The sequence below is a fragment of the Kogia breviceps genome, chromosome 10 (genome assembly GCF_026419965.1).
Source record: "Kogia breviceps isolate mKogBre1 chromosome 10, mKogBre1 haplotype 1, whole genome shotgun sequence".
Lineage (NCBI taxonomy): Eukaryota > Metazoa > Chordata > Mammalia > Artiodactyla > Physeteridae > Kogia > Kogia breviceps.
Window position 1 is genome coordinate 79397296 of NC_081319.1, and position 23338 is coordinate 79420633.

General features: G+C 44.1%; 1 protein-coding gene across 21 annotated transcripts in view; it reads right to left on the reverse strand.

Annotated features, from left to right (window-relative positions):
* The window catches only part of ADGRF5 (adhesion G protein-coupled receptor F5), a 111727-nt gene that overhangs the window by 13462 nt on the left and 74927 nt on the right, over positions 1 to 23338 (reverse strand). For 6 of the 21 annotated variants that reach the window (XM_067006360.1, XM_067006358.1, XM_059076533.2 and 3 more), the window contains exons 5-14: positions 21145 to 21321; positions 20904 to 21010; positions 18552 to 18610; positions 17394 to 17536; positions 13171 to 13392; positions 12002 to 12205; positions 8102 to 8272; positions 5803 to 6012; positions 1920 to 2132; positions 17 to 169 (exon numbers count right to left, since the gene is read on the reverse strand). In XM_067006360.1, coding sequence (XP_066862461.1) covers positions 17 to 169; positions 1920 to 2132; positions 5803 to 6012; positions 8102 to 8272; positions 12002 to 12205; positions 13171 to 13392; positions 17394 to 17536; positions 18552 to 18610; positions 20904 to 21010; positions 21145 to 21321 — 1659 coding nt within the window. Of the gene's footprint in view, positions 1 to 16; positions 170 to 1919; positions 2133 to 5802; positions 6013 to 6164; positions 6285 to 8101; positions 8273 to 12001; positions 12206 to 13170; positions 13393 to 17393; positions 17537 to 18551; positions 18611 to 20903; positions 21014 to 21144; positions 21322 to 23338 lie in introns of all 21 variants that reach the window. The other 15 variants (XM_067006359.1, XM_067006357.1, XM_067006363.1 and 12 more) reach the window with 3 other exon arrangements.

The window sequence follows — 23338 nt, forward strand, 5'->3', positions numbered from 1 at the left end:
TTTAAAATGCTCTCACCAGGAACCAGATAAAGCTTCATAGATGGGCTCCGGACTGAATTATTAGCAGCATTGGTAATATGACAAAACACATCCATATTTTCTGGACAGGAAATTGAGTTTGCCACGAAATGGTGTTTGTAGCACACTTGCTTTCCATTAACTTCTTTTGCTAAGGTACAATGAAACAATGAAGTCACAGCATTAGTATTCAAAGCACAAATTTTGTTAAAATCATTCAATGTGGATAAACTGGTCCAAGCTTTTCCCAAGAATGTGCTGCATTCATTTTAACGTGGTTTTCAAACTGCCTCTAGCCTAGAAGTAAGTAAGCCCACATTGGCATGTGTGCTAGCCAAAACCTTACCTTCACCATTCATGGCTCCAAATCTGTGCCTACCCAGTTCTGGACAATCAGAATGCTTTCTCAACCTTCCTCTACCTATCAAAATGCCACCATGCTCCGTGCCTTTATTCTATCCTGCTTTTGCCACATAGGTTTAGAGGTCATCTTTTTACAGATGTCTCCTCCGTCAGACCCTAAGATCTTGGAGAGAAGGTACCTGGTCTTATTTATCTTTGCGTCTCCTAGTGCCTAGCTCAGTATTTGACACAAAGAAAGCAGTGAATGCATGCGTGTTGAACACAGAATGTTACAACGCTTCAATAGTTCGGTACCCAGATTGATTTCATATCCCCCCTACCATGCAGCCTTCTCTAAATTGTCCAGTCTTTATGGGATTCCCATTTTTCTGAACTTCCATTGTTCTTTCTATCTATAGTGCTCATTTTATATATTTAATGCTCTATGTATTGTCTTTTACGACATATGCCCTTCTAGATTTTGACATATATGGCCCACTTCTTTCGTCTCCTTTTCATTGCCTACTGTTATGTTTTGTATTAAGCATAGGTCCCGAAGAACGTTCTTGAAAGTATGAAAGAGCTTATAAATCCCTCGTGAATGTGTCCATGCATTACGATTTGTGGTTGTGAGTTCATATTTGGTTGACCTTAATCTACAGGAATCCTGAGTGATCTGGATGGAGGGTACATTCTACCAGAGAGGATTTAAATTTTTTGGCCAGGTACCACTGAGTGCTACCAACGGACTACTTTAAGTCAATTAGTCCTCAGCTTGGAGTTATTGGACCACATAGGTAGTATAAATTCAAGTCCCAAACCTGAATGAAGGCAGGACAGTTATATTTCTCAGGGGAAATTTTTGCCCACCCAGCACTGAGGCCAAGCTCTTAACTCTGGCAGATGAATTTTGTTTTTCTAGCTTCTTCTTTTATTGAGCATGTCATTGTCTGAGGGTCCTGACATTGTGCTGATGGGGTAGGTTGCCTTAGTTACTGTATTGGGAGCAAGGCCTTTTCTTTCATACACTTCAGAGCCTTAATATTCAAATTCAGGATTCTGAGGTTTCTGATATTGGCAGATGCCCTCAGGGAAACTCCAGCATTAGTTAAAGCATTACCTCTATTTTTCTTTTCTTCTGTTTTTGACCCTTGGTTATTTCTCTTACTCTCTTGCCTGCTCAACTGTGCATTTAAAAGGATTTTTGCCATACTTTTCTTTCATGCTGACTCATAGCATAGAGGGAGGGGTGATCAGAATATCGAGTCTACTATACTGAGTGCATAGAAGACTTGTGCCGGTAACTTAATGCTATGTTCAACAGCGGTCATTAAAAACAGTGGGCTCCACCTTCACAGACTCTCAAGATTTTGTCACAAACCAATGAGCCACTGGTCACATAGCAAAATAGAAGGCAATAAAGCCTCATGGGCTTCCCTCTGTTACATTATGTCTCTGAAGCAATTCCTCTGTTTCTTTACCCCTATTTTAAGAGTAAATTTTTAGACTCCACATGTATGGAATTATGTGTCCTTACAGTTCAGCAGTGGGCATCTTACCAGCCGGAAAGGACGCGGAACCAGCTTGGAAAATGACCTTGTAGTCTCTGTCCTCCTCAATGCAGCACTTGATGTGACGGGAGCTTGTGCATGGAATGACAGCTTCCAAAGGATCAACCATGATATCAGGCTCTAGGGGCAGCGGGTGGACGGTGACATCTTTGGCCATGACACTGTATGAATTCTTGTATCGAAATATGCAGTGATAGGTTCCTGAGGGGAAGGAAGCCAAGATGAGATGGAACGAAGTCATCCCTCCAAACAGACATTTGCTGAGAAAGTTGAGAAGAGGCTTGGTTTTCCTTGTCAAGCTGGGGCAGAGGCACAGCACCCGCTCCTGGACCCTGGACTGGAAAATGCTCCATTGGTTCCCCTCCTGGGTTCGCCATGCCTTTGAAGGACTAGCTCATCGCCACCTAAATATTCACTTACTTTCGAATAAAATCAAGTGGTGTGTCCAGAGTCATATAGCCTGTTGGGGGTGGAATTGAGTTTCAAATCTGGTTCACCATACCTACTCCAAAGCTCTTTCTTTAATCGGGGTTGCAGGGGGGACGGAATGCGAATTTTGGTGTGTGCTGGGCTGGGGAGTTCTTTGAAGACAGTTGCCAATAAGAGGGAGACAGCGCACCATGGTCTTGAGAGGCCCCCTCTCCCCATCTTTAAGGGAGTAGGTGCCTCTGGTCTGGGACCTCATGGCACCACTAAGGAATGTGGGGAGGGAGCGGGGAGGGAGGGAGAGAGGTTGACTGTGAGTTCTTGGGAGAGCTTGCTCTGTGGGCTCTGAGATTAGATGTCTGACTCTTATCTAGAAAAGTCTAAAGAGGAGAGCGGGCCGACTTTGCAGGAGTGAAAAGAGAAGGCTGCAGCAGGAGTTGCCTGCACGCCCAGTGCTTGGTGAAGCAGAGTGGACTGCGGACAGGGCTTGGGTTGAGCTTCATGAAAGGAACTTTTCCTATTGGACTTCACACCAGAGCCCATCAGAGGATGAACCACCATTGGATCAGCTGTTGTCGGGACAGTGGAAGATTATAACAGCATCTACAGTTAAGTAGGACCTTTCAATGTTCCTGACATTCCTTCTCTTTGCCCTGATTCTGGAGGAGCCAGAGTAGCTGCTAGCCAGAGGGAAAACACGTAGAATGAGAACAGAGAGGAAACGCTTTCTGATTCCTACTGGGAGGTGGGGGGGTGGGATTTACATTGAATATAAAATAAAAGTGTAGTTGATTTAGTTGAGAATAGATGATTTTTAGCACCTGAGTCTGGGACTGTTTAATAGTTCAGTGTGACCAGAACAGCCACAGCTCTTCCTAAGTTATTGCCTGATAGTAGGAACTCTCCTGTGTGAGTTCAGCACAGGAGAAAAAGACTCCCATTTCCTGATTGTATCTACCAAGTCCAGCCAGATGATAAGTAGTTATTTCTACAATATTGCCTAGGCCTTATATGAAAAAGTAAAGAACTCACAGGATCTGGACTGATTAAGCTTATAATGAATGAAAAGCTTTAGAACAGAGTAGTTAAGAGTTGGCCTCTGTAGCAACACAGTCTCTGTTTCCCTTTGACTTTGCTGTCTACTAGATGTATAACCTCAGGTAGTTTCCTTAACCTCACTGGGCCTCAGCTTCCTCATCTGTGAAATGGAGATAATAATAGCACTCTCGATTCCTGGAGTGGAGCAAACAAAGAAGCAGTGAAGCAAAGCCCTTGTCCTATTCCTGTGTTTTCCTGGGACAGCAAAAAGAATGACAAGGACTCGTGGAGTCAGCTTTTCACCGAGGATTCTCAGGGCCAGTGGGTCATTGCCCACAACTCTAGAGCTCCTTTCCGAGATGTAACCAATGACCGGAATCAGGGCTTAGGACAGCTTCCTAACAGCCCTTGGGCTCAGGGCCAGGATAGGACCACTCAGTTCAATCTGCAGCCTGATTTGCTCTTTACCCAGGACTCTGAAGGTAATCAAGTTATCAGGCACCAAGTCTCAATGTCTTTGCGAGGGTTTGGTTCTCGAAGTATCTTGAAATGACATATAACAAAGTATCTTCAGGGGGGTGAGTATATTGGAGTAGGGGAACGTAAGATCTTTGTTTTAGAAAGATCATTCAGGAGAAAGATCTTGGGTGGGAGGGAGGCATGGGGTGATGCTGTTATTATTGAGCATTTTCTTTGTGTAAATAAAGCAGGTGGTGGCGCTTGTTGAGACGGTATGATTGGCATCATGCTCCTCCCTGAGGAGGAGGTGGCTGGTATATTCCCTGCATGAGTCTATGGTGAACACTGAGGAGTCAGGGCAGGTGCTCATCTCCCCACTGAAGAGCCTGCTACTCAGCCTGCATAGAGCCACCTCTCTGCCCTTTCAGATGCCTGGCTGGGATACAGCTTCTTATGGTCTTTTAATCTCTGGCTGTAATCTTACCCAGGCGACCTAAGCTGTGACCATTATTCTTGACACTTTTTTGAGTGATAAGGCAAATCTCCCACACCCAGGTGTACAGGGGCAGGGAGGATAGAGAGAGAGGTAGAATGATTAGGTAGTTTTGTCATTTTATTTTTGTGGTAACTTTACAGCATTTTAAAGTTATATACTATATGTTTAAACATCTCCCTGAAAAATGCTGGCCTATATAACAATCTAATTGGGACTATATCATTCTTCTACTACAAGGTGGGAGAGAACGCCCTTTGTAAAACTATGAATCCAAATAAATGACTGTTTTCCAAAAAAAAATAAAAATAATAGCACTCTCCTCTAGGTTTATTGTTTTAAATTAATTCATACACTTAAATACATAAGACAATATCTATCAAATAGCAACAGCTCAAGAAATGTCAGCTATTATTGAAGCAATTCTATCAAATTCCCTCTTCTTTCAAAAATTTGCACTTCCTCCCAACCTGAACAATGTCTAGGGATAAGTAGAAAACAAAAATGTGTTTTTCCCCCCTTTGGAACAAGGCATATAAAATCTTTAGGCAGAATTTTTGTACCTCAGTTGGGTGAAACACAAGAGTCTGGTAAAAATACTTAAAAAAAACAATCCTCTTAAGACTTTGGAATTAACATATACAAATCACTAATACAGTAAGTCCCCTACGTACGAACCTTTAAGCTGTGAACTTTCAAAGATGTGAATGTGCCCCTGTATGCCAGCTGTTGTGCTGTACTACTGTACTTTTCAAGGTACTGTACTGTAAGATTAAAAATGTTTTCTTTATTTTTTGTGTTTTTTAATGTATTTTTTGTGTGAAAAGTATTATAAACCTATTACAGTACAGTACTATGTAACTGATTGTGTTAGTTGGGTACCTAGGCTTAACTTTGTTGGACTTATGAACAAATTGGACTTACGAACGCATTCTCAGAACGGAACTCGGTCATGTGTAGGGGACTTATTGTATATAAAATAGATGAACAGCAAGGACCTACTGTATAGCACAGGGTACTATACTCAATATCTTGTAATAACGTATAATGGAAAAGAATCTAAAAAAGTATGTGTGTGTGTGTGTGTGTGTAAAACTGAATCACTTTGCTGTACACTTGAAACTAACACAACATTGTAAATTAACTATGCTTCAATTAAAAAGAACAATCCTCTTAACTTAATGGCAAAGCACAGACTCTAGAATCAAAGAGACTAGTTCTAATCCTGGCTCTACAGCTTAAGTTGTGGAAACCGAGGCTCACTTTGCACATTGTAAAATGGGAATAGTGACATCTTCCCCCAGAAGGCTGTTGCATTTAGTGTGAGTATACAATGTCATATAGAGTGGCTGGCACAGGCACGGCCCAGGGCAGGCCCTCCATGGATGGTGATGATTACAGTGTGTTTCCAGGGGTCCAGGCAGCAGGGTCCAGAGTATCTGGGCTTTCACTCACCGTTCCACTCCCTGGTCGAGGTCTTGACTGTCAGCACCGACTCTGCTCCATTAGAATACCTCCTCGTGGTATAAAACCTTTTGTATATTTTAATTCCAGCAGAAGTGTTCCAGTACACCTCATCATAGCTACTCACATCACTGATGCACTTTATAGAAAAGCTTTGTCCCTCAGAAACAGAAATTGGGTCCGGGGTTATTTTTAGGTTGGCTAAAAGAATGCAAACAAAACAGACAAAAGAAAACCAATAACAAGTAAAATGTTTAGTCTTTCTGGTGACATCAACACCTGAGTGAAATTTCACATAGAGACAGAAAGCATGGGCTGTCCTGACTCTACTTGGGTCAATGTGGGGTTGGTACCTTGCTGCTCCGGAGCTTTACTTGTTTCTAGGCTGTTCTCGGTGGTGCTCTGAACTGTACCCATTTCCATCACATGCCTTGGGAACTCGCGCACTTCCCCTTTGTGTCTGGAATTATCTCCTAATGATCAGCAGGGCAAAAGGTTGTAAACTACAGTGTTGAGTTAACCCAAACTCCCCTCCAACCTTTTCCAGGTACCTCAAGGGGGACTAGATGGCTCAGATCTTATAACCACATCATTCTCTACTCTTTTAAAATAACTTCAAAAAATACTATACTGTATTTTAATTTCTTTCTTCTGTATCTCTTCTCCATAAAAATGTGAGCCTCTTAAGAGTAGGACCCTCTCATCTGCGTCTTCACATCCCCAGCATTAGCACTGGGTCCAGCACCCAGCCAGTGCTTTCTAAGCAGATGAGTGGTTTTTGGAATTACACGTTAAGTACAGGGATCACAGTGTTTGCTGCCCAAATAAATATACCTGGCCTGGGAAGTACAGGCACCCTAATTTAAGTCCCTATTTACTCTTATTTCTGAGAATTTCCTTGTAAGTTCATGAGGAACTAGTCGCTGAAACTGTTAACAAGACCCTTATTAATATAAAAGCTTCTATGAACATTCCACTGGTTTTGTCTCTGGTTCTCTTTCTACTCCTCTTTGAGTATAGCTGTCATTTCAAAATGCCACTCACCCTGTCTTCTCTACGTGAACAATGTCATACCTTGAGCCCACAGATGCTGGCCAGCTTCTCCAATCAGTGTGAAATCTTATTCTTAGTCATAAACAAAAGAAATCAAGGCTTTCCCTAGTACCTTCCAGAAGTTGGGATTCAAATGTTCAGATGCAGCCCCAAAGTAACAGAGAAGGGATTCATATGCCCTTCTTGTTGCCCTCCCTGGCTATAAGGATCTTGAGATGGTTTTCTAAGGCTGAGTTGTTTCTGAGGGTGGAAAGGAAAAGGTGCACGGAAGCCTCAATCTGGTTCTCTTGATTCTCAGATGAGAATCAAACTACCAGACCAGTGGTTTTCCGTGAAGACTAAGCATATCCCTGCGACAGCCAAAAGCCCACAGAATCAACACAACTCTCTGAGCTAAAACTTGCAGAGTATAACTGCTCTCATTCTAGAAAACCGCAAATACCTCAAAAGACCCTGAACTTTTCTACAGTAATAATGTTTCAGATAAATCTAATCTTGATCTTTGTAAAAGTGCTAAATCACGATAGTAGAAAATGGAAACAAGAGTAACAAGTACGTTTATCTCAGTCCTTTCTCCAAATTGTTCAGAAGGGGGCACTGAGGATTTATCTAAATATAATAGCTTGGTTTTGTATGATGGGTGGGTAGAAAAACACGTTTGTCTGCCCCACTTTGGCAGATAGGGATGAAGTTATAATGCTTTATGATATGAGCAGAAGAAATGATACTTTTAAAATATTTTTTAAAACCCACTTGTTACAACTGTAAAATAATCACAAAATACCGGACTCTTAAATCTTCCTGCAGCATTCTCTCTGGAAAAGATGAAATGGGAGAGAAAGAGGGGGTGAAGGATGGTGGGGAATGAGCCAGGCTATTGGAATTCAAGGGAGGGAGAATGGGATTATGGGAGGAAAAAGTGGGAAATTAGCGGTGTTATCCTCATTCAGTGACTACTCTGAGTGTGAAACCCTACTTCCCATCCACTTTCTGTCTTTCTAGTACAATGCAGGCTGTTCCTTCCCTGCAACCGCTGTTTCTTACCCCTACCCTTCGTGCTTTTAAAGACTTTGTAAGAATTTAAATGGCAGAGATGGAAATACCATTATGTGGTTGACCCCAGTCACACTCTCACTACCATGGAAGGCCCTGCTTCACTGCTCATGGATATTCCCAGTTGATTGGCAGCCCTTAGTTTGAAGTGCAAGGCAAAACATTCCAGTGAAAGAATCCTTACCCACAGAGATGAATGTCACTTTTATGTCTTTACTGCCTCTGGCTCCGTGGGCGCTGATGAACTCACACGTGTAGATCACTGTCGTTCCAGATAATCGGCTCGGACACTGAGTGCCATCGGCCATGAGGGTGTATCTGCTGCAGCCAGGGTCTGTGTCTGTTTCAGGGCTTCCTGCAACAACATAAGAGGTTCTTCTACTGTAACAGTTGGCTGACTGTCTGATTTGGTAGCAAAGAAGCCAAATCAGTGAAAAAGAATTCTTATTTCATTCAAGTTCTTCTCTTTGAATGGAGAGGCAGGATGGTGTCATTGTTAGCCCTGCCACCTCAGGATCCAGGTGGCCCGGCTGCAGATTCCAACTTTACTACTTACCAGTAGGGTGTTACTGGGAAAGTCACTAAACCACTCTGTGCCTCAGTTTCTCCAGATGTAAAATGAGAATGAAAAGAGGAAGCCCTCTTTTTCCTTTTTTAAGCCCAATTTTGTGTGCATTCCTACAAGTAGAGAAATCACTATTTAAAATCAGATTTGTCGGGCTTCCCTGGTGGCGCAGTGGTTGGGAGTCCGCCTGCCGATGCAGGGGACACGGGTTCGTGCCCTGGTCCGGGAAGATCCCACATGCCGCGGAGCAGCTGGGCCCGTGAGCCATGGCCGCTGAGCCTGCGCGTCCGGAGCCTGTGCTCCGCAACGGGAGACACCACAACGGTGAGAGGCCCGCATACCGCAAAAAAAAAAAAAAAAAAAATCAGATTTGTCTACGGCATCATTAGGAACACAGAGGGAGGCGTGGAGGGGGAGGAGAGAGAGTAGTGGGTGAGAAGGGGACCCCTTGGTGCTCTCGGGGAGATGGTGGGCAGCTCACAGAAAGCCTCAGTCTCCTCATGTGTAAAATGAGGGATGGGATGAAATCTGTGGTTCTCACAATAACATCTCCTGTGAAACTGAAGAAAATTAAATGTCCTGGAGCCCAAACGTGGAGACTGTGAAAGAGTCGCTCTCAGGTGGAACCTTGACAGCTGGTCTTTTTCAAAAACCAACTGTGGGCGCCCCGAGGGGCAGCCAGGCTGGAGGAGGCCGCCTCTGACGGGGCTGTTTGCCGCTTCTAGCTGCTTCTCTAGCCCTCGCCTCAGCCCCCGGGGCAGGCCTGTTTCTAGCGGCCCTTTCTAAGGTGACGTCAAGGCCACAAGACCGACTTCTACTCAATAAAGAAAATCAAAGTCTCACTTATCTCTTACTTAGGCCCTACTGGGCTACAAACATAACATTTCAGATGGCACAGAAGCATAAATAATAACACGCAATGAAAAATGTCAGTGGGGTCATGGGGAAGAAAAGACACAAGACGGGAGACCGTGGCGTTTGAGCCTGTCTCCCCAACCTGAGCCACTCAGGGGGCTGTTCCATATTGTCCTCTACACCCTGACAGTCGGCCAAGAGAGCTGACTTTACCCCCTCTTGTAAGGACTCAAATCTCTTATGAATACTGCGTGACCATGGGCCCAGGGGGCATGGTAGGCAGGGCAAAGAAGAAGTTGACGAACTCGGCTGGAAACTGTTCTGTCAAAGAGGGAATTAGACTGTTATCTTTTCATCATCACATAACAAGAGCTACGGCGAGAATACGAACGCTGTTGCCTTTAAATTTCCCCAAGTGGGAAATTTAAAGTACTTTCCCGTGCAGGCAAAGCCAGCGCTAAGTACAGGCGAACTAGAAGCTGCACTAATGACTATTAGTACCTCTGTTATTACTACTAGTAGTACTATTAATACTATTACTTCTGTTACCATTACTGTTTATAGCATCAACCCACGCCCCATGATTTGAAATAGCCTCAGAAAGCCCTCCCTATTCGAAAAAGAGCGCCTTCTTAAAGCTAGAAATTCTGTCACTGCAGATTACTTCCTTTCGGTCTTATCCTGTGCCAGAAGTGCTTTGAAAATCCAGTGCAACCGTTTCGGAGAAGATGTAATACGTTCACTCTTAGATGCTTTGGTGTGAATTATCTAGCTAGACTGCTTTCTGCTGAGCTGGAAAAACGGGTGATAAAGGAACTGGTGGAATTTGGAGAAAGACCGCCGCAGAGAGGGGACGGCAAGGGAGGCGGAAGGAGGGCAGGGTGTTGAAAGCAGGGGCTAAATTCATCAGAGAAACAACACTGCGGGCCCCCGGCGGCCAGCCCTGTGGCAGGAAATCCACTGTTCTGCGGTCGGTTCAGCCCACCCTGGGCATTACGAACGTCTGTAGCAGCGGTGGCCACAGCGAGGTTCCTGAGCATCTGCACAGCAGACTTCCTGGTTCTTCTGCCAGATGGCGAGGCTTTTCACCTCTCACAGTTGAAAGTGTCTAAGTCAGTACTCCGGGAACTGTGCAAGGTCCTTCTCCCATCTGGCAGCTCCTCCAGGATGCCCACACCTCCTCTTCCTTAAAAATTAGGGAAGTGACTAAATGGACCATATGTCAACATGTTCAACAGTTACCAGATGCTTTTCCTATTCTCTGGAGCACTTTAAGGTAGAAAACAAATGTGCTTTTCAAACTAGATGTGCTCAGAAAATATTACATCTAAATTGATCCTTATTTTATTTATGATTTAATAATGTCTGAGAGCAACGGCTTTGTAAAATAAAAGCTCCACCACACTGATGTATTCCATGGGTAAAGCCACATTTTCCTTTAAGGATTTTTTTACTAAAAAAGGTGAGCAGGGCTTCCCTGGTGGCGCAGTGGTGGAGAGTCCGCCTGCCGATGCAGGGGACGCGAGTCCGTGCCCAGGTCCGGGAAGATCCCACGTGCCGCGGAGCGGCTGGGCCCGTGAGCCATGGCCGCTGAGCCTGCGCGTCTGCAACGGGAAAGGTCACAACAGCGAGAGGCCCGCGTACCGCAAAAAAAAAAAAAAAAAAAAAAAAAAAAAAAAGGTGAGCAAATAATACTGTCATTTCTTAAGGGAAAGATTGGATCTTGTCATGTGAAGTTTCTAGGCAGAAAACAGCCATCTGTTTCAATACAAATTCTGCCGGACCAACTCACTCTAGTGCTGGCTCACCAGGCATGTGTGATACAGTTTGACCAAGGCAAAGGCTGTGAAACAAGCCTTTCTTTTCCTAATTATGACAACCTTGGATAAGTCATTTCATTTGAACCTCAATTTCCTTATTTGAAAATGGGAGGCAAAAAAAATGCCAGCTTCAAACTTGTGGTCAAGTTTAAATGGGATTAAAAGTGATAACATATCTTTTAAAAATTGGTTGATCATAAACTAGCATACAAAACAGAATCACCAATGCTATTTTAATTTCTTCTTCTTCTTATCATTCACCAGTATAAACTGGAAGGTGGGGAATTTCCAGTGATATCTCAGATCTGCAAATAGGATCGGAAATTGACATTGGTTGAGAGACACACAGGTTGACAGAGAAAGATATAAAACCAGAGGCATGGAGTCAGATAATACAGAAAGAGACGTGGTTACAAAGGCAGAGAAGTGGGAAGGACAGACACCAAGGGAAGAGACACAGGAATGAGACTCTCAGAGTCAGACCCCAAAGCAAAGCCAATGACCTCATCCTTGGCTCTTTGCTGAAGAGGGAAAGGAGAGGGCAGGGGGGACAAGCTTGTCTTGTCTCTAGGCAAGACACCATGGACCTCCATCATCCTGTCCCTCCCTCTTGGGTCTTCTCTGCCAGAATCTTGTCTACAACCCAAGCATGAAACTTGTGTGTATATATTTTGGGAATTTTGTTTTAGAATGGCTAAGCTGGAGCTGGTGTCAAACCTCATACTTTTTCAGTCTGGAAAGAAACCCAGATGCCTGACATGTGCTCTTTCACCGACCGCATCTCCCATTTTCACTTGGCCAAGAGGCAAAAACCTGTTTGCAAAAGGGCTTCTAACAGTCTCACCTGGAATGCTTATAGTTCCCTCTTGCTTCCATTCAACTTGACTCCAATTCACCGCCATCTCACTGCAGCAGCTCAAAGATACAGGATTGTTGTCACACATCACCTTCATGTCTTCATTTGCCAAAATCCGGATGGACGTAACATCTATTTTTTTTCTGGACCCATATTCAAAAATATCTAATGTCAGTTTGCAAATATATTCACCTGTATCGAATACACAAAGGCATTTATTATTACTATTACATATGTAATAGAAGAATGAGAGCCTCATCTCATGTGTCATGATGGTACTTCATGAAACATCACTTTCAAAAGCATCTGAGACTTGGTCTAAACAACCCTAAAGGAACATTCAGGAAGTGCAGAAGGTCAAGGCAGGTATTTCTGATGTCGTAAGGTAAAAGAGTAGAGAGCTGTTCTCAGGAAAGAGCAGAAATCTGAGTCCTTGCTAGTAAGAAAAAAAGTGTGGGGATGCTTCAGAGGTAGAAACGGAAAATGGGAAAACCTTGGAGAATTAGGAGATTATGGATAATTTTGGCATCCTATTTAACTCTGTGGCAGGTCAGAGTCAACAAACATATGATAGAACCCATGTGTCTGCAGCCCAGTTTCTCATTCAGAGAAAAAGAGATACTCCTGTTGACATCATGCTTATGATGGGGTTATTAAATTCTAGAATGTCAGGTATAAAACTTATGCTTCTGTGGTTGCTGGGGAGGGACAAGAGGGAGGGATTAAAACAGAGGACAAGAAAATGGAGAGGGAGAGAGCAGGGACCCCTATGTTCACTACCTTGATTGTGGTGATAGTTGTACGGGTGTACACACACGTCAAAACTTATTCAATTATACACTTCGCACATGTACAACTTATTATACGTCAATTCTACCTCCATGAGGCTCTTCTAAATTTTTTTAATGTTAAAAAAAGGAGTCTACTTTTTATCTTAGGTTCCAACTCATAAGCTTCAGTAAATGTGGCAAAGTATATGTCTCCCAAGGCTAAATTTGCTTGGCTCATTCATCCTGGGATTAATTTTCAGTTTTGCAAAGGTGAGCTCGGTGACTTCTTTTTGAAGAGGAAAAGGCTATCTACACACACCACCACGGTTTGATTCTTTCTTAGGCCTTCATTCCTTTCCTCGCCCTGGTTACAGGATGGCAACCCACCCGCGTCATCCTGAGTGATGTTGTAAATGGTGAGGCGAGACACGGAGGTCATGTTGTTGAGCACGTAGGTGTAGATGGAGAATCTGCTGCTGTTCTGGATGTCGAAGCCTGTTTCCACGTGCTGCCAGGATACGTTGGAGGACAAAACTTCGTTCTCACACATCAGAGTTACTGTATCCCCTTCGAGGATGATTTCTGGGGTGATGGAGAACTTCGTTTCATCTGGAAACCCAAACAAAAGATATTAGGGTCCCAAAGCAAATAAATGGAATGAATGCTACTCCCTGAATGCCACCACCACCGGGGTTTTCAAGAGGTCTCCATGGTGATGAATGTGGCATCGCATCTTCTTCATTCCACCCCTGGGCAGCTGGGATCTGAGGCCCCAGAGTGACAGTGTGTCAGCTACTAGGGACATGGTTCCCAGTTTGGGATCTTTGCACGCTTAACAGTCCTCAATGGTACTAATGGGGATCCCAAAGCTATTTTCAATATTTCAAATAATCTGCCACAGACATAGAGAACAGACTTGTGGTTGCCAAGGGGGAGGGGGGGGGCAGGGATGGACTGGGAGTTTGGGATTAGCAAATGCAAACTATTATATACAGGATGGATAAACATCAAGGTCTTACTGTATAGCACGGGGAACTCTATTCAATATCCTGTGATAAACCATAATGGAAAAGAATATGAAAAAGAATGTGGAATATATATGGATAACTGAACCACTTTGCTATACAGCAGAAGTTAACACATTGTAAATCAACTATACTTCAATAAAATTTACAAAATAAAAATGCAAAAAAATGTTTAAATAGTCTGGTAGAAAATTACACATTTGCTTATGAAAAAGCCACCCCAGCTAACCTAAACATCAAGTTTCTTTGCTACTGATTTGAAAGATATCAACTGCTTCTTACTGATAACTGGCACCTCATGCTGACTGAAAGCTCTGCCCTGTGTCTTTGATGAATTAAGAGTGGGAAAATAAATTAATTTTTTACAATAAAGTATGCTTGGGAAATAAGAATTTTTTTTTTTTTTTTTTTTTTTTTTTTTTTTTTTTTGTGGTATGCGGGCCTCTCACTGCTGCGGCCTCTCCCGTTGCGGAGCACAGGCTCCGGACGCGCAGGCCTAGCGGCCATGGCTCACGGGCTTAGTTGCTCCGTGGCATGTGGGATCTTCCCGGACCAGGGCACGAACCCGTGACCCCTGCATCGGCAGGCGGATTCTCAACCACTGCGCCACCAGGGAAGCCCAATAAGAATGTTTTGAAAGACCTAACACCCATGGGCCCATAAGAGTGGGAGCTTATTATATACACAGGTCTGTATTTGAATCCTGGTTCTGTACCAGGCATAGCTGTGTGGCCCTGGGGAACTTGCTTAGCATCTCTGAGCCTCAGCTCCCTTGTCTGGAAAATAGGAGCAGTGAGCACTACGACGGGAGGTGATTTGGAGGAATAGTAAGTATTCTTATTGTTTTCACAGTAAAATTCTGGGGAACCCTGGTATTAAGCCATTTCACAGAGAGAAATGAAAACACAGTATTTGCTATTTTTGTGTGTGCTTTTATGGCTGTCCCTTGTTTACACAACATGCAGATTTTTCCCTCTAATCTGTGCTGTGTCCTTCATGACCTCCATGTGTTGAGAAAAATCAGAGGAGCTGGGGAGGGAGGTTTGGCAACTCCTCTTCTGGATGGTTCTTTATACTCATGCCACACCCTGTTCATACTGTAAACGTGGGACTAAAATACCATACGATTAAGTTAGGGTGCTATGATGTTCTGGTCAAAATATCAAGGTATCTAAATATTTCTTATCTGGTTTTTTAGGCTCCTGGATAAAATAAGGTTTCAGAAAATTGCATTCAACTGTTAGGAAGCAAGGCCATCTGTGAATATTTCATGTAGTGAACTGACCAGGAAGGCACACAAACTTATGTTACTTACTATGTGGCCTTGAGCAAATGATTTAAATCTAAGCCTCCATTTCCTCACCTATAAAATGGTGATAATAGTATCTACCTCACAGGATGTAGGAAGATGAAAAATGTGTAACACACTGGGTTTAACATAGAAAAGATACAATAACAGCGCCTGCTTTTCATGAGTACCATTGCTAATTACAATGATCAGGAAAACTGCCGGTTTTCCATGGTTATATGGAATTGATCATAAATATATTGGGAGTGATTAAAGAAAGGGGTGTTCTGGTTAAGGGACCCTGCTGATTGATCAAACATCACCAGAAGATTAATATATGGCAAAATAAAAGGGACTATTCTGAAGATTGCCATGTGCCTTTCCTGTTTCATGAAGATAGACTTAAAAATAATTTCCTGATACCACCTCATTCATTCAGCATTTTTCTTTCTTTTTCTCTTCCTCTCCCCTGCACCCCACACTCCTGCCGCCAGATAAAATTATAATTTAAGAAAAACCCACCCAGGGACTTCCCTGGTGGTCCAGTGGTTAATACTCTGTGTTTCCAATGCAGGGGGCGTGGGTTCGATACCTGGTCGGGGAACTAGGATCCCACATGCTGCGCGGCCAAAAAAAAAAAAAAAAAAAAAAAAAATCCCTACTCAGCTACTTGACTTTTTTGGATACTTGTATTCTGGATAAACCCCACTAACCCTATGGAGAGCAGGCTGGTATTTAAGCTCCCAGGGGGTGGAGTTGCATGTGACATAGTTCATGGTCATTGGTCTAAGGCTGTGCATATCAGGGACAGAGATGAATGTAGATTCTCTTGCAAAAAGGGGCATCGAGTGTCATATACAACAATGTCGTGGCTCTTTGGAAGAATAAGCCACAGACACTAGAGCACTTTTGTGGTTTTGGACTGACTGTCAGCCGCCGGTCAGGAAAACTACTGGATACTTATTCCTGTAAATGGCTGACTATATTCAACACAATTGAAATTTGGGAGAAAGACTCATAATTGAAGCTCATATATGCTAGAGCTTGCTATTCTCCTGTGCCCTCAGAACCATAAAGAAAACAATTTTTTCAGGCCAAAGCATCTACCGGTTGGTGGGATGCGGTTAGGGGTCAGGAAGGGGTTGGCGATGCTGGGATTACTTCCACGTTGAGTCCGCACCTGGAGGCCACTTATTTCCCTGCCTTGAATTTTTCAGTTTTCATCTATGTGGTTGCTGCCTTATTCATTCTGAATTTTTATCTTGCCGTTTTTCTCTTTCTTATGTTATAGCACTTTCTTACCGTTGTGTATATTCCTTTCAATATTTTATTTTTAAAAATGATCCGATGTCTAAAAATATTAGCAGCGAATGTAAAGAGAAAGAGTATGAACCTGTTGTAAGGATGGTCTGACTCCTGAGAAGGGGCACTTTTCCTTCCAGCTGTGTCTCAGACAATCCCTTCGGTGCCCTCCTCATGGCGAACTGTGCCGTTCCAAAGAGGGGTCACCCTCACTCTGGAACCATGGACCTGAGTTAGACAGAACACCTACTGGCCGGTGCTGGTCCACCAAATCTCTGCTCAATTGGATCCCCTTTCTATCCCCCAAGAAACAATCGATCCACCCACCTAATTATACAACAGAGCTCAACTCTATACCCCATTTGTAAAATGAGGGAGAACATCTACAATACCAGGACTCTTACCACTGCCACGTCTGATCCAAAGCAGTGTTTCTCAAACTTTCCATGCATCAGAATCCCCTGGAGGGTTTGCCGAAACACAGATTGGCCCAGGTTGGTCTGGGGTGGCCCCAAGAATTTGCTTTTCTAACAAGCACCCAGATGCTGCTGATGCTGCTTGTCTGGGGGCCACACTTGGAGAACTACTGCTCTAAAGTATCAAGGGTCCCCCTAGTCAATATCAATGCATTTCATGAATATCCCCCACTTCCACCACCACAACGTTAGTTCTACTTTTTGGGATGTCTTGGGTTTGTTAATTTTTAAAAATCCATAAACCCAGGTGGCTCTGTGGCCCCCTTGTAAAATCTCTCCCTCCTGGGACCCCCCCCCCAACAAACCTTCCCCAGTCGCAGTGATATTAGCAGTGTAAGGAGTCTCTGAACGGGCCGAAGATGGGGAGAAGGCACCAAAACTCTATGCCAGGAACTGGAGAGTCTCTCTCCATGGAGGACACTGTAATGTGATTTCACAGGTTTAAGCATCATGATAAATGCCGTTACCATATCTAAGTAGAATCTACATATTGGAAAAATGTAGCGATGTTCTACTTACTGCTGTAAGTAACCTGGAAGGAATTGCTGTCCATCTTGTAGGTCTGATTGAGGTTCTGTGTTACTTGCTCGTTTGCTTTGCGCATTAATTCAGGTGATGCTGCTGCTGTCGTGACTTCATACACCACAACCACACTTCCAGGCCTGGATGGAGAACACTCAGTTCAGTAAAGCAGTAAGTGATCCAGAAGAGTCCTTATGGTTTATTTGCATAAGAAAACAAAATGGCAGGAAGAGCCTAGGGACTTTAACTTCAAGGGTCCACTGAAATCCAACCTGTTTCTAAGCTCTAGCTGAAAGCCTGAGGCAGGGCTCGAACACGCAAATGTCTGCAGATGGGTCACATCAGTGACTGGAAGAGCGAGATGAGGGCGGAGTGAATTGAATCCTGCAGGTGGGTCAACGGATATAAGCCACAAGGTAGAGACTGTTGTCACACAGTCTGCTGGCCCAGGTTACCAGCTATGCTGAATATCCAGTAAAGCCAAAATCCTCAATGTTTCTGTAAACATTCTTTTTTTTTTTTTTTTTTTTTTTTTTTTTGCTCCGGACGCGCAGGCTCAGCGGCCATGGCCCACGGGCCCAGCCGCTCCGGGGCATGTGGGATCTTCCCGGACCGGGGCACGAACCCGCGTCCCCTGCATCGGCAGGCGGACTCTCAACCACTGCGCCACCAGGGAAGCCCCTCTGTAAACATTCTTTTCGAAACACTGTGCAAACACACTTAGGGCTGCCCGGTGCCTAACTCCACAGGGATGCATTCACACGACAGTGTGCAACTCTGTGGCCATGGCTAGCTGGCTAACTTTTATTAATAAAGGCATCATTGCATGCATGACTTTATTTCATTTTTGTATTTCTGACTTCCCTAGATGGCAAACGTATCCCACATCTTTGTTTGCAAAATTCTTGCGTGCATAGAATGAACACAAGTCTTTTTCTCACCTTCCTTCTAAGTAGGTACATCTCTAAGGAGTGAGCTACTGTTCTCAGTATTTCCTTTCACTTCAAGCCCTGGGAATCTGACACTGTCTTCACCTTTACCCCACTGCTCCCATTGGGCATACCAGATGGTGCCCTTCTAACGGGGCCTTTGCTTTTTCACTAATGTTTTGGTATCTGCCATTGGATAAAAATGACCCAGTTATAGCATTCTTACCTGAACTCTGTCACTGTCACCAATTTGAAGCCTGGTAAAATACTATAACCCTTCCAGAACTGGAAAATAAAGCAAGACAAGTGTCACGGATCAAGGTCCACTGAGAGACGGGTCAACAATTTGAAACAGGGTAAAAAGTGTCTATTTCTTATGACCCTGGGTAAAATGCTCTCCTGTATATTTTGTTAGTGCTAGCACTGGCAGATCTTTGAAGAAGTAATTCCTATCTACCTAGGTCATTTTGGGTTCTCCAGGAAGCAAACACCAGAGCAAATGTGCAAAAAATTTACTTAGGGAAATGCCTAGGGGGAAAAAATGGGAAGGCAGGGAGAGCCATCAAACTCAAGTGAAATTGTACAGGAGGAGATGCTGAATGAAATCATCCTAGACTGAGCCTCGGGAGGTTCAGTACAGCCTTCAAAGGAGTCCCACGTTTGCTAGACAGCCCGGCCCTGCTCATTCACTAGCAGCAAGCAGCAAGCACTGCCATGCGGCAACAGCCGGGGCTCTCAATCAGTTGCGTTTCCTGTAGTTGGAAATATTCCAGGTGCCTTCTTGAAGCTGCTACACTGCCGGATCGGATCCCTCACTTAACATACCACAGCTTTGGTTGAGCCAATGTGGTTTTTTTTTTTTTTTTTTAAATATCTTTATTGGAGTATAATTGCTTTACAATGGTGTGTTAGTTTCTGCTTTATAACAAAGTGAATCAGTTATATATATACACATGTCCCCATATCTCTTCCCTCTTGTGTCTCCCTCCCTCCCACCCTCCCTATCCCACCCCTCTTGGTGGTCACAAAGCACGGAGCTGATCTCCCTGTGCTACGCGGCTGCTTCCCACTAGCTATCTATTTTACGTTTGGTAGTGTATATATGTCCACGCCACTCTCTCACTTTGTCACAGCTTACCCTTCCCCCTCCCCATATCCTCAAGTCCATGCTCTAGTAGGTCTGCGTCTTTATTCCCGTCTTGCCCCTAGGTTCTTCATGACCTTTTTTTTTTTTTTCTTAGATTCCATATATATGTGTTAGCATACAGTATTTGTTTTTCTCTTTCTGACTTTTTACTGGTGTTTTTACTTCATTTTGTTTCCCTGAATTCCAACCCCACAGGAAATTCAATTTGAATCAAGTCATGTTTACGGGGCGGATGCCATGTGCAAAGTGCTGTGTTAAGTAGCTGGATGGGTGGGATCCAAAGATTAATATGTAACTCTCCTTTTTTCCTCAAAAGTGTATAACTTAGTGTGTCATGTGTGTGCATGAGGATTCTCACGCTGTGCAGAACTATTACATGTTGGATATGCAAATCAGATATCCTACAGCTCTTCTGTATCAGAGTCTCATGCTGGCGCCCATGAACAATGGTAATATTTGACTGGGTAAGCAGGAGGCTGCTCCTGGCTTGAGGCAGAGGGTTGGCTGCCCAGAGAGTTAAGGGGAGTCACTACCTCAGCCCACCTGTAGCAATTTGTACCACACCAGTTGAGAAGCTCTATTCCAAATGAATTGACTCAAACAAAGCATTTAGGTTTAGATGAATTAATCCAATGTAAAGCACTTAGAATAGTGTCTGGCACACAGTTTACAATGAGAGAATAGCCTCTTTTTTTGCATGAGTAAATTTACATATGTATATATTCTTTTAAATATTCTTTTCATTATGGTTTATCACAGGATACTGAATATAGCTCCCTGTGCTGTACAGTAGGACCTTGTTGTTTATCCATTCTATATACAATAGTTTGCATCTGCTAACCCCAAACTCCCAATCCTTCCCTCCCCTTCCACCACTCCCCCCTGGTAACCACAAGTCTGTTCTCTATGTCTGTGAGTCTGTTTCTGTTATGTGGAATCTACAATATGACACAAATGAACCTATCTACATGAGTAAGTTGAAATCTGCCTTAAGTGTGAATGCCTTGGGACCTCCAGTGTAGAGTGGTGTGGAATCCTCTGTGCCAGACTTGGGCGGGTCTGCACAAAAGATCTTAGGGGGTTTCACCCATGTGATGTGCGAAGATGAATAGAAATGCACCGTCTGGTGCTTCTAGACCGGGTTCTTGGACCTTTTAATAGGTTTCTGTGAGTTGATGCCGCCAAATTTTATGTGAATCAATTCTATCCTGGGAGGAAGTTCCACCTATAGGTCAAGATGATGTCAAATCATTCCCTGAACACTGTCTGATTTGAGTGCTTCTTAATTCATCATCCCAGAGGTATAGAAATAATTTCAACATTCACATTCATAAATTCTGACAGATTCAAGCAAACGACCCACTGTAAATGCAACAGATTCAGTTCAGCTCAGAACTTGTTGGTTAAGAGCCTCCTGGGACCAGAACCCACCGCTATTTCCAAGTCAGTCTTGTAGGACCTATAGAGGGCAGAGGAAGAGTTCCTGAGTTCTTCTTGAAAGCCCACATTGAGTCTGACCGACATTCGCAGGGTAATATCTGCTGAAGAACACAGGGCAATATTTTAAAAATCCCATGTCAGCATTTGAGTACACACAGGACAGAGAAGCATTTGGTTGAGTTGATATCAAATAGCCACTCAACAAACAAACATTCAGTGAGCAGTTACTTACCTCCCTGGAGCTGGCAAAAAGGTCCCTTGGGAGGCAGTCCCTCAAGGCAACTGCGATGATGCCCTGAAGGGGAGCCATCATGCCCTTGACAAGTGAGATTGCGGAGGCACCTTTCCTGAGGCCACTTATAGCCTTTCTCACAGGAGCACCAGATTTCACTTCCAGTGGGTCTGCAGACTGTCGTCAACCAGAACAATGAGGAAAGAAAGGTCATTACCGCCTTTGTGCTTATAGATGACAAGTATTTATACTTGTAGGAAACCCTAACTCCACTCCATATTGCCCTTCCGGGAAGTTCAGTAGTACTGCGTGAGAATCTCATGATTCCCGTACATGTCACCTTGCTGTTAGGCACGGCCTGGGCTTCCCTGGTGGCGCAGTGGTTGAGAATCCGCCTGCCGATGCAGGAGACACGGGTTCGTGCCCCGGTCCGGGAAGATCCCACATGCCGCAGAGCAACTAAGCCCGTGAGCCACGGCCGCTAGGCCTGCGTGTCCGGAGCCTGTGCTCCGCAACGGGAGAGGCCACAACAGTGAGAGGCCCGTGTACCGCAAAATAAATAAATAAATAAATAAATAAAAATAAAAGATGACGGCTCTGACTATCCCAGGGGCTGCCTACAATGATAAAGTGCTAAACAGATTCCCGGACTAGAGGGTACGGCAGCCAGCCTCCAAGATGGCACGACCCATCCCTGCCTCTGGGTACTCACACCCTTTTATAACTCCCTCTCATGTTGTACTAGGGTTGGTTTGTGTGACCAAGAGAATGTAGAAAGAAGTGGTGGTGCATCACTTCTGAGATTAGGTTATAAAAGACACTGTGGCTTCCCTCTTGGTTATGTTCTCTCTCTCTCTCTCTCTGATCACTTGCTCTGGGGGAAGCCAGCTGCACTGCATGAGAACATGTCATAGAGAGGCCCACATGATTAGGAAATGAGGGCTCTAGCCAATAGCTAGTGAGGAGCTGAGGGCTGCCAACAACCGCCTGTGTGAGCCTGAAAGTGGGTTTTCCAGTCTCGGTTGAGCCTTCAGGTGATTGCAACTCTGGCTGACGGCTTGACTACCACCTCATGAGAGACCCCAGAGCCAGTGCCATCCAGCTAAGCTCTTTCTGGATTTTTGGCCCTCAGAAACTGTGCGACATAATAAACATTTGTTGCTTTTGGTTTGTTTTGGTTTGGTTTTTTTTTTTTTTTTTGGCCAATTGCTGTGCGGCTTGTGGGATCTTTGTTTCCCAACCTGGGATCAAATCCAGGCCCTCGGCAGTGAAAGCGCAGAGTCCTAACCACTGGATCGCCAGGGAACTCCGAGTTTGCTGTTTTAAGATGCTAAGTTTGGGGGTAATTTATTACGCAGCAATAGATAACAAATATAGAGTATAAGTAAAAATTCTAAACTTGTGCCTTTTACATTTCAAGTCAAATGTGAACAGCCCAAACAGACTCCAATCCCATTAAAAACTGACACTGAAAAATGCTCTGAAAACAGAGGGCTTGGAATTTATGTCTAAAACTGGACTAAAGTCACATCACCGTGAGCTGTTTTTTCTGCAGGTGGGCATCTAGGCAAAGGCCCCCAGAGTGACCACCCAAAGGAAAGCCGTCACATAATCGTTCCTGAAATAGGAGGGACAGGCGAGTCCCCTGGAATGCTCGGACACCGCTCCCGTCCTGTGCTCCAGCAGCAGGAGGGCGTGAGGCGGAAGGAACGGAGGAAGTCAAGGCTGCTCGTGCGTGTGGTGAACATTGGCCGGGGGTAATTCGAAGGGAGCCAACAGGACCCCCTTTGTCAAAATCTCTCTCCCGCTGACGTGAAAAGCATTTTTTTGGTTGTTTTATTTTTGTTGTTGTTGTTTTTCATTTACTTATTTTTGAGATGGATGTGGAGGTGATATTAGCAGAACTTCTGACTCCCACGTAAAATACAAATGTGCCTTAAGAGGATGGCAGAAGCGACCACCCCTGGACCACCTACCGCATTTAGTGCTTGACACACATTGGCCTTAAATATCCTCAGTTTTGTGTACTATGATTAAAAATGACTTTCAGATAACTAATAAGAACCTACTGAATAGCACAGGAAACTCTATTCAATGCTTTGTCATGAACGATATGGGGATAGAATCTAAAAAAAGAGTGGATATGTGTGTATGTATAACTGACTCACTTTGCTGTGCAGCGGAAACTCACATT